This window comes from Schistocerca gregaria, chromosome 4 (assembly GCF_023897955.1).
Source record: "Schistocerca gregaria isolate iqSchGreg1 chromosome 4, iqSchGreg1.2, whole genome shotgun sequence".
In the NCBI taxonomy this organism is placed as follows: Eukaryota; Metazoa; Arthropoda; class Insecta; order Orthoptera; family Acrididae; genus Schistocerca; species Schistocerca gregaria.
Window position 1 is genome coordinate 784,767,450 of NC_064923.1, and position 12,002 is coordinate 784,779,451.

The window sequence follows — 12,002 nt, forward strand, 5'->3', positions numbered from 1 at the left end:
TGTCCCTGTTCTTTGGTTATGAGCGCTGTGTGAGGCCGAGCGTTGTCATGAAGCAAGCGGACTCCACTTGTCAGCATTCCCGTGTTTATTTTGAATTGCCCTTCGAAGACATTTCAAAGTCTGGCAATATGCAGCAGCATTAATTGTCATGCCAGGAGGCAAAAATTCCTTTCCCATTCACAGTACCAAAAACTATTAATTTTGGATAAAAGTTTCCATGATGCTAACATGCAAAAGATTACCTTTTTCTACTGATGAAGTCAAGACACAGGAGTAATTTCAAAGCTGGTTTGAAAATAGTGTAGAAATCAACATTTTTATTTAAAAAATTACAAAACAATGTACATTACTAATCACAAGTAAATTACATTACTAACAAGCACTCTGTGAAATGATACAAATCTTTCTTATCCTGCAACATTACTTAACTGGTGCAAACTGTATCAGTCTCTTAATTCTTCTAAGCATTGCTTCTACAAATCCCCTCTCTATGGCAGAATGATCCTAAGGAGAAAAAAAATTCCAAATTATAAATGTTTTATACATACTATAAACAGCCATACTTTGTTTTACTAGGTATACAACTTTGCTTCTGCCGTTTCCCCCCCCCCCCCCCCCCCCCCCCCCCCCTCGAAGTTCGGGGCTTTATTGTGAAAAACTTACAACAAAATTATGATTCATAGTATCGTCCATCACTGGCCACTACATTCTCCCATCTTTCAGATAGCATACAAATCTCATGGCGGAAGAACTGGGCTCCTTTTCGGGGGATCCATGAATCAATTCAATTTTTCACTTGTTCATATGATCGGAAGTGCTGGTCAGCCAGACTATATGCCTACAATCGAAAAACGTGTTAGTCAGAGAGATCAACGTATGGAGAATACGGCAGGAAGGATAGGACTTCTCATTTCAATGTTTCCATGTATATCTTCACAGGTTTTGCGACATGGGATCGAGCACTGACCTGCTGCAAAATTACCTTTACGTGTCTATCGCTGTATTATGGCCATTTGCGTTTCAGTGCCGGGCTCCAAAACATCAACTGCTTTTGATGATGATGTCCTGTGACTGTCTTCGCCTGGTTCAGTAGCTACGAAAACGTTCCGTTTTCCACTGCCATGTCGATCTTCAATATCAAAATCACTGTTCTTAAGGCATTGAAAACATTCTCTGCCATTCTTCCACTAATAGTTCCCTGACCATGTGTCTTGCGCAGCATCTTAAGAGCCGCAGTCACAGATTCCTTTATGTTAAAGTAGAAAATTAAAACTTCCCGCTACATAATCGAGAATAACCTTATGACGCAATCATTAATATTTTTATGGCATTATGTTTACAGATGCCTAAGCTTATTGTATTACACCTATGACCAACCACCTGAATCCCACCTGCTGCTACTGCTGTCTATTGCAAGTGGAAGCAAAGTTGTAGACCTAATAACTTAAACGTTGATCAGTTATCTCAAATGAGCCGTCACTTCACTCAAGATATACTTTCAACACATATATATATGAACAAAATTCCACATTTAAGAAATCTTGCCTTTACTCTTACCTCAAAAGCCAATCTACATCGCTCTTAACAAAAATGGTAACATTGTGATGACATTGATACTGATGATGATGAGTTGATGAATGATGTGCAGCAGCAAGAGGCAGAGAGAGAGAGTATCTTTTTCACAAGTAGGGATGAGCCAGAAGTGTCACTCTACGGCATCTGTCTGTAGAGTAAGCTGCGAGGTGTACATTTTACATTGAACAATTCACAATGCGACCTCACCCACTGAATGACAACTGCTTACCAACCTCAGAAACGGTTTCACAGGACACTTTAATAAAATGCTGGCAGATATGCTGTCAATGTATGTTCACATCTAACAAAGATATTGGGATACAATACCACATGTCACAACATTTGCATACGATGCAACAAAGTGAGTCACTACGAGCTTCACTCCATTCTTTCTGCTCACGAGACTGAAATGACAATGGATATTCGAACTGACAATAGATACACTCTCCCACTTTCAACTGCACAATACTCAGGTGCACTATGTGAGACAGCTTGTCACCAGAAACAAAGAAGCAAGGAAACAAGGAAACTGGCTCGCATATGGACCCTGTGTGCCTGGTGGCCAAACACACGCCAATGAGATACAGCCCACGAGACCTACCTGTTTGGAAAGTGGGACTATTAGAAAAGTTAAAATTAAAAGAAAGGTTAAGCGTTGGCCGTAATATTGATGTTTTATTGATAGCAGAATCGACTTTTGATCACATAGTGATAATCTTCAGTGCTGGAAGTTGTGGTGTACAAATTAAACTCAGACACTGGTATCAAGTTATCAATAACCAAAACTGAGAAGCGATCACAACAAGCGAACAATTGAGTTATTGTGATCGCTTCTCAGTTTTGGTTATTGATAACTTGATACCAGTGTCTGAGTTTAATTTGTACACCACAGCTTCCAGCACTGAAGATGATCAATATGTGATCGAAAGTAGATTCCGTTATCAATAAAACATCAATATTACAGCCAATGCTGAACTTTCCTTTTAATTTAACACATATGGTCGTCGGGCACACAGCAAAAACTCCATGGAGTCACCAATCAATATTAGAAAAGTTATTACAGCACTACATGGGGTGGTATTGTATCCTTCATCACTTGTCAGACTTCAAATACGAAATTGAGGATTACCATCGTTTATTGAGAAGATAAAAGTGCACATCTTCTGTATGAAGTCTTGCTTTGCAGATTGACAATGGGAAGTTCAAGGAAACTGAAAACCCACTCGATGATCACAAAACTTCAACAGGATGGGCCAATCTGGTGTTCATCATAGTGAAGGAGATTTAACAATGTGACCAGAATGTGACGATGAGGAGCCAGCACTGCCATACCCAAAACTCTTGACAAAATCTAGATCCAGGTTGCTAGTGTGGTTGGTGTAACAGTTAGCACCGCCGTCTGGCATGCTGCAGGTTGGCATTTCAAACCTAACCTTCAACAAATGCTTGTTATTTCGTATTTGATAGTTCTGGTAGGTTCTCGATATATCTTACATTTGTATATCTGGTAACTCAATCTTTGCATAAATAATTGAACTCTCCACACAGATAATCGTTTCTGTTCTGGATGTACACTGGTGTCAGGAATAAAAGTGCTTTCAGTTCTAAGCGTTGTACTTCATCGACAACATTCCCTTCAGATAAGAACTATCAACCAGAACTGTTGTATGACAAATAGAGTTACATGCTATACCATCCAGTAACACGTATGTCGATTAGAAGTAGGTTTATATTATGTAAATGTGTATCTGCAACTATGGAGTGCGTATTCTTTGTAATTTAAAGTAAGAGTTTTGTGACAGGCAATTGGAGTTTCGTAATGTATACATGGAAAAAGCAAAATAAGTTGTTAAAATAATAAATTTTTGTAATATATGTATGTTTATAAAAAAGACAATGTTTATGGAAAGCTGGTTCATGCTTAGGGCACTTATATTTGTTATATATAAAAGATGTAGTGAAGTCTCTCTGCAACGGAAGTGGCATGGTACGATGTAAAAGGTGGTTTGGCGGTCGAACTGGTTGGTGTGAATGGTACGCAGTATGTGGCTACCCGTAGCACAGTACACTTCGGCAGTGGCAAGAAAGGCAATTGGAAGCTGCTTTACAAAGGAGTTTTGCCTCGTATGTGGATCAGGCTAATATTTGTTATTCTCGGCAAAAAGGAATTGCTCTAATATGTTGAAAATGTCACGCCAAGAAGAGATCTTATAGAGCATTCGAACAACAAGAGCCCTGAGTACAGTTAGCCGCCATATCGCTTGCCACCAAAACTTTGCCACTGCTTTACTAACTTCATACATCCAGCTATGTATATGGGCATGGACCAGTTAATTTGTGTGTGTGGTTTTAATAATAATCCAAATGTTATAAATCTGTGTCTGGAACAATATTTTGTATCCTGAATACGAACCTATGCAGGGTCCTCACCTAAGGGCTACTAAAACAGAGTATTCTGTTTTAAATGAACAATTCTTGTATTCAAGTGTTCCAAAGTGAATTTAATCTATTTTGTCAAATGTAAAAGGAGTGGCAAAAGTTAAAGTTAAAACCACAAAAGTGAAATTAAATAGGATTTTGCTAATGTACTCTTAGTTTATTACAAAGTTTAATTTTGCAGGAATACAGTGTCAGATTCTGTAAATGTTACCGTCTAACATACCTGCTTCACAGGTGGCAAAACAAGCTAAGTAAGTTAAGCTCATTTTAAAAATAGTGGAGTTTTGATTTCTATCAGGAATGGTTCCTTTTTTGAAGTTAATTTAGCTCAGTGTTGAATTTTTTGTCTTGCAAAGTAAATTATGAACTACTCCAAGTGAAGTGAAGTGAAGTGAAGTGAAGGATTAGCTTTTTTGAATTGGTCTTTTTCTTACTGGAATAGTGAAAGTATGACTAGTGACACTATACTAGTTTATGGGTCCCCACCATGTTGTTGTTGTTGTTGTTGTTGTTGTTGTCTTCAGTCCTGAGACTGGTTTGATGCAGCTCTCCACACTACTCTATCCTGTGCAAGCTTCTTCATCTCCCAGTACGTACTGTAGCCTACATCCCTCTGAATCTGCTTAGTGTATTGATCTCTTGGTCTCCCTCTACGATTTTTACCCTCCACGCTGCCCTCCAATGCTAAATTGGTGATCCCTTGATGTCTCCGAACGTGTCCTACCAACTGATCCCTTCTTCAAGTCAAGTTGTGCCACAAGCTCCTCTTCTCCCCAATTGTTTTCAATACCTCATCATTAGTTATGTGATCTACCCATCTAATCTTAAGCATTCGTCTGTAGCACCACATTTCGAAAGCTTCTGTTCTCTTTTTGTCTAAACTATTTATTGTCCATGTTTCACTTCCGTACATGGCTACACTCCATACAAATACTTTCAGAAACGACTTTATGACATTTAAATCTAGACTTGATGTTAACAAATTTCTCTTCTTCAGAAACGATTTCCTTGCCATTGCCAGTCTACATTTTATATTGTCTCTACTTCGACCATCATTAGTTATTTTGCTCCCCAAATAGCAAAACTCCTTTACTACTTTCATCTACATCTACATCTACATTTATACTCCGCAAGCCACCCAATGGTGTGTGGCGGAGGGCACTTTACGTGCCACTGTCATTACCTCCCTTTCCTGTTCAAGTCGCGTATGGTCTGCGGGAAGAACGACTGGCTGAAAGCCTCCATGTGCGCTCTAATCTCTCTAATTTTACATTCGTGATCTCCTCGGGAGGTATAAGTAGGGGGAAGCAATATATTTGATACCTCATCCAGAAACGCACCCTCTCGAAACCTGGCGAGCAAGCTACACCGCGATGCAGAGCGCCTCTCTTGCAGAGTCTGCCACTTGAGTTTGTCAAACATCTCCGTAACGCTATCACGGTTTCCAAATAACCCTGTGACGAAACGCGCCGCTGTTCTTTGGATCTTCTCTATTTCCTCCGTCAACCCGATCTGGTACGGATCCCACAGTGATGAGCAATACTCAAATATAGGTTGAACGAGTGTTTTGTAAGCCACCTCCTTTGTTGATGGACTACATTTTCTAAGGACTCTCCCAATGAATCTCAACCTGGTACCCGCCTGACCAACAATTAATTTTATATGATCATTCCACTTCAAATCGTTTCGCAGCATACTCCCAGATATTTTACAGAAGTAACTGCTACCAGTATTTGTTCTGCTATCATATAATCATACAATAAAGGATCCTTCTTTCTATGTATTCGCAACACATTACATTTGTCTATGTTAAGGGTCAGTTGCCACTCCCTGCACCAAGTGCCTATCCGCTGCAGATCATCCTGCATTTCGCTACAATTTTCTAATGCTGCAACTTCTCTGTATACTACAGCATCATCCGCGAAAAGCTGCATGGAACATTCGACACTATCTACTAGGTCATTTATATACATTGTGGAAAGCAATGGTCCCATAACACTCCCCTGTGGCACGCCAGAGGTTACTTTAACGTCTGTAGACGTCTCTCCATTGATAACAACACAGTGTTCTGTTTGCTAAAAACTCTTCAATCCAGCCACACAGCTGGTCTGTTATTCCGTAGGCTCTTACTTTGTTTATCAGGCGACAGTGCGGAACTGTGTCGAACGCCTTCCGGAAGTCAAGAAAAATAGCATCTACCTGGGAGCCTGTATCTATTATCTCCTGGGTCTCATGAACAAATAAAGAGAGTTGGGTCTCACACTATTGATGTTTCTGGAATCCATGTTGATTCCTACAGACTAGATACTGGGTTTCCAAAAACGACATGATACTCGAGCAAAAAACATGTTCTAAAATTCTACAACAGATCGACGTCAGAGGTATGTGTTTATAGTTTTGCGCATCTGCTCGACGACCCTTCTTGAAGACTGGGACTACCTGTGATCTTTTCCAAGAATTTGGAACCTTCCGTTTCTCTAGAGACTTGCGGTACACGGCTGTTAGAAGGGGGCAAGTTCTTTCGTGTACTCTGTGTAGAATCGAACTGGTATCCCATCAGGTCCAGTGGACTTTCCTCTGTTGAGTGATTCCAGTTGCTTTTCTATTCCTTGGACACTTATTTCGATGTCAGCCATTTTTTCGTTTGTGCCTCATTTCCTAATCTAATTCCCTCAGCATCACCCGACTTAATTCGTCAAGATTCCATTATCCTCGTTTTATCATACAATGTAAGCTTTCACGGCCAGTGTTGTCTTCACTTAAAACTTCCGGGCTGATAGGCCGTGGTTGAAGTATAAAACTCTCTCCTGACGTTTCATCTCCGACTGCGGGAGACATCCTCGGAGGTAAAGCGGCGAACTGCGAAGAGAACTCGAAGAAGCGCTGATTATATAGGCAGTACAGAGGGCGCCACTGTCGATCACGTGGCGTCGGCTATGAGATTGTCTCTGGTAATGCCAACATCGTAAGCTATCGTCACTCTTGCGGTGCAATGTTGACGTCCAAATTTTATCCAGTTTCACATCTTCGTCTTTCCTGTTAAAATTATTACGATGTTTATCAATCTCGATAGCCTCTCTATACAAGCGTGCATAATAGTGCGAGGTTTTTGATATGACGCTTGTCTCGCTGAATTTTATTTCATGATCACCTTCCTGGTAAATATGTTCCGCTACGGCCGATTTATCCGTGTGACCCAGCCGGCAATTCCTCCTATGTTCAACAAGACGGGTGTTCACACCTCTCTTTGTGGTACCGATGTAAACCTGTCCACAACTACAAGGAATATTGTACACCCCCGGCGTAGCCAAAGGGTGTCATGCATCTTTTGCCGACCTTAAAAATTCTTTTATTTTCCTGGTGGGTCTGAAAATAGTTTCCACCCTATACTTGCCTAACATTTTCCCAATGCGGTCTGTGACCTTACTAATGAACGGAAGAAAAACTTTGCCCTTGGACGACTGTTGTTCGTCGTTACTCCTTATTCTCTGCCTAGAGCGAAGTGCTCGATCTATATTCTTGTTAGAATAGCCATTGTTCACGAAAGTTGAGCGTAGATGTTCAGTCTCATCTTTTAAATAAACAGGTTCACAAAGTTTGTACGCCCTGTCTACCAAATTTTTCATTACACCTCTTTTTTGTCTAGGGTGGTGGTTTGATTCTTTGTGTAGATAACTATCAGTATGTGTGGGCTTTCTATGCACCTTATGGCCCAACGTTCCGTCCCGTCATTTTATCACAGACACAACTCTAGGGTTTAGCAGGTAGCACAAGTACACACTACGGGAAAGACAGACGGGCACACGTCAGAGGCAGCCATAGCATACACGGAAAGGAACGGCAGATCCTTAAACCTCAACCTCGGACAGCAATATTTTCCAGTCACGATTAAGCTCTGTGAAATCATTTATTTATTTATTTATCTGTCTGCTCTCATACTGTATCTAAAATTGTGTATTTCTCACATTACTTTCTGCAATGAAACATATTATTACTACCATCACCATCATCATCATCATCATTTCTGAAAGAGATAAAGTAAGAAAGTTCTTACTGCTAGCTTCTCTGTCAATATATTTTTGTTACAACTAATGACAAGCACTTGTACTGTCAGCAAAGGTAATTGGCAATTTCCCCGTGCTTACAAAATGTACCTAGACAGAACCTTCAAAACTCTTAGGAATGGTTTCAACAAAATTAATTGAAACTGCCGAAGTGTTACATACCTTCTTTGTTTCTATCAGCTGTTTGCTGAAGCTGTCATTGAATACCGAGACCAAACTCTGTTTCAGGTTGCTCACATCTTCGGCAGAAATTTGCCACGACATTTCACTAAGAGTTGACAGCACACCTGCAAATGACAATGTGATAAAACGTTTTCTAATTTAATTAAATTAGTTTTGGAATGTATGCAGTTGTTCATAGCATTACCAGATGTAGAATCTCCAAAACGTGACCGAGGTATCGCACGCAGCATGTAGTAATCCAGGTGGCACCACACGAGGTAGAGACTGTTGTCCAACAAGAAAGCGATTAGTTTCATCTCCCATTTTTTGCGTCTAATTCGTTTCTCCAGTTCTTGAGCTGCGATGGATCGGCGTGTGGGAAGTGCCTTTACGTGACTTGCACCTTCCGGAAGGAACTGAAGCAAACGAGAATTACCTGTCAGGTAGCTGATTGGTATCTTGGTAACAAACAATTAGTGTAACATTAATTAATGCAGCCCTGGTACATACATACACTTGAAAAAAAGAAGTTTTGCTGAGAACTATGTGCATACAAACAAACAATGCAGCTAACATAAAACAGTAGTTACGATTGCAGTAGAGGGGCCACTAACGATGTGTGTCAGTCAATAAAATTGGCAGAGTGTCATAAAACTATCACAACCTAACAATTACAAATGACACAAAGTGACCTTTAAGAAATTAAATCTCAAGGAGAAGCTATAAAAACTTCGTAAATTCATCAGATGTAGCAGATGATTTGGAACAGCAGTTGAATAGATTGGGTAGTGCCTTGAAGATAGGTTAAAAGGTGAACATCGCACACATAAAAAGAGTTCCCCATTTCATAATATGCCACATTTTCTATTATCCAATCTCTGGATAATACATGGCTTGTTTTTTCACCATATATCATATCACTCTTAGTGTTATGGAATAATTAATTTGTATCAGATATTATTAAGAAGTCATAAAAAGCCTGCAATGTAAACAAGAGTAAAATTCTCATAAATTAAATGTATACGATTGTAAAGAAAACAATTTTGTTATTGTGAAGTAGATAGTGTGATAGGAAAAGCTGATGCATCATGCACGAAAATGCAACAATGGAAAATACAGGATGAATGTAAGAATATTACGGAAAGGACAGTTGCTCATCACCATATGGCACAGATGCTGGGTAGCAGATAGGCATAACAAAAATACTCTCAGAAAATGCGCTTTCAGCTAACGAGGCCTTTGTCGGAAATAGAAAACACACACACAAATTGCTACCATTTGGCGCTCCCTGAGAAAACTGTTCATGATATAAGTGGAGAGAGCAACAAGAGGGTCAACTGTAGAATGATGCTTTCGAAAAGCGCATTGGGCAGGTGTTAAAAGGTTTTGGGACTCCAGCCACCAGACTAAACAGCAGTTCACCACACGTTTCAAGACCTTGCATACACTACTCGTGAGAGAAATGGGGTGATAGCTACAGGGGATATGTTTGTCCTTTCCAGGTTTCTGAACAGGAATGATGATAGCTTCCCGCCATCTTCTGGGAAAAGTACTGTCGGTCCAAATTTGATTATAAAGGCAAAGGCGGTAATGCAGACTATGGTATAATAAATGCAGCAACATTTCGATGTTGATACCATCCAGTGCTGGGGCGGAAGAGCGAGAAGAAGGGAGTGCATGTTGGAGTTCCCGCATAGAGAAAACAGTATTATAGCTTTCGCTATTTTGAGAGGAGAAAGCAAGAGGTCCCAATTCCACTGAACATTTCTTCGGGAGAAAGGCTGGCGAGTAATTTGAAGAGCCCGAAATCTCAGCAAAATGTTGACCTAATGAGTTAGAAATTGCGATGGGGTCCACTAAGGTCTCATGCACGACAGTGAGCTCAGAGATTGGGGAGAAACTAGGCATACCAGATAACCGTCTAATTCGACTCCAAACTTCTGAGGAGGGAGTGAAGGTGTTAAAAGAGCTAGTAAATAAGTCCCAGATTGCCTTCTAGCTATCACGGATGACATGATGGCATCGCGCACGTAACTGCTTATAGCGGATACAGTTGGCCAAAGTAGAACGGTGGTGGAAAACACTAAGAGCATGTCACTGCTCACGTATTGCATCACAGCACACCTCGTTCCAGAGGTGCAAGGTATTGAACGTTCCATGGCTGTAAGAATAACTTCTGTAACATGAGTGACCTGATCGTCGACGCTGGGAAAGTGACGGTCATCGAACGTCACTAGAGATGAAAAAAGTGTCCAATCGGCTTGGGCAACCTTCCAGTGTTTCGGGTGCACAGATGGCAGTTATGGCTGCAATCGAAGGATACATGCAAAATGGTCACTCAAGTGTGTATCAGCAAGAGTGAACCATTCAAAGCGCCGAGCTAGCTGAACAGTATCGACCAAAAGGTCCAAACGAGAGAAATTTGTCGTGGAGGCAGACAAAAATGTAGGTTCCCCAGTGTTGAGGCCAACAAGATCCATTTGGTGGAAGACGTCAATTAATAGGGAGCCTTGCGGACAAGGACGCAGAGATCCCCAAAGTGGGTGGTGGGCACTGAAGTCCCAATCCAGCACATAGGGGGGCAGGAGCTGACCAAGGAGATGAAGGAGATCAGCTTTTGCCATCGGTGTGGACGATGGAATGTATACAGTACAAAGAGAGAAGGTGTATCCAGAAAGGGAAAGACAGACAGCAACAGCTTGGAAGGAACTGTTTAAGGGGATTGGGTGATAATGGACAGTATCATGGAGGAGAATCATAAGATCAAACTGGACTGACTGAAAATGAGGGAAAACAAAGCGATAGTGGGGACGCAGCTTTGTTTCCTGAAGACAGAAGATGACCAGTGAGTAGGAGCGTAAGAGGATCGATGATTCATCCTGATTGGCTCTAATGCCGTGGATATTCCAATGGATAATTGACATAGGGTGGACAGAAAAGGGAAGAATCTTACCACGGTTGCTCTCAACTCAACGACTGCTGAGAGCCGGCGGCCGACTCCATGGAACGGCATTCAGCCAAAGGTAGAAGATCCTGATCTATAAGTTGTTCGGGAGCAGCTCCTGCCACCAGCGGTCGGCACGTTGATCGGCCGCCAGCAGACGACTGACAGCGGTTACTGCCAGGAGGCACTGTAGATGAGACAAGCTGTGGAGGAGGAGGAGGAGGAGGAGGAGAAGGAGAGGAACTTGGTTTATTATGAGCCTTCTTGGAAAAAGGACATTGAGATGAGGGAGGAATCGATGGTTGTGAAGTTGGGGCATATAAAAAAATCTCTGCGAGTAGGCTCTTTTTTGGAAGTCCGGGTGTCTGATTTTGGGGCTCGAGATTTAGTAGAAGCCGATGAAGGGTGAGCCGTAGAGTGAGCAGGTGACAGTGGGGAGGTTGAACAGGCGATCTGTGCGCTGGCCAATCTGACAACCATGGGACTAAAGGTGAGATCACAAGTTTGCGTGGCTGCCTCCTTAGTAGGATGAGGAGAGGCAAGGACAGTGCTATTTTTACCTGCTGAAGGCACAGTGGGCTTTCGACTGGCGAATAACTTACGAGCAGCAAATGTACACACCTTTACCTTCACTCTGATTTCCTGAATAAGCTGTTCATCTTTGAAAATGGGGCAATCTCTAGAGGAAGCGGTGTGATCATCCATACAGTTGATGCAACGAGGGGATGGAGGTGGACAAGCACCCTCATGGGCATCCTTGCCACACGTAACACATTTGGCCTGATTGGAACATGACTGGCTGGTATGATTAAACCGCT

At 41.6% G+C, this 12,002-nt stretch overlaps 1 protein-coding gene across 1 annotated transcript in view; it reads right to left on the bottom strand.

Moving 5' to 3' along the window:
• Positions 1-297: 297 nt before the first annotated feature.
• The window catches only part of LOC126267433 (nuclear pore complex protein Nup205-like), a 289,070-nt gene continuing 277,365 nt past the window's right edge, over positions 298-12,002 (bottom strand). The window contains exons 32-34 of the mRNA XM_049972686.1: positions 8,446-8,656; positions 8,241-8,365; positions 298-504 (exon numbers count right to left, since the gene is read on the bottom strand). Of these exons, the coding sequence (XP_049828643.1) occupies positions 421-504; positions 8,241-8,365; positions 8,446-8,656 (420 nt within the window). The 3' untranslated portion in view covers positions 298-420. The remainder of the gene's footprint in view (positions 505-8,240; positions 8,366-8,445; positions 8,657-12,002) is intronic.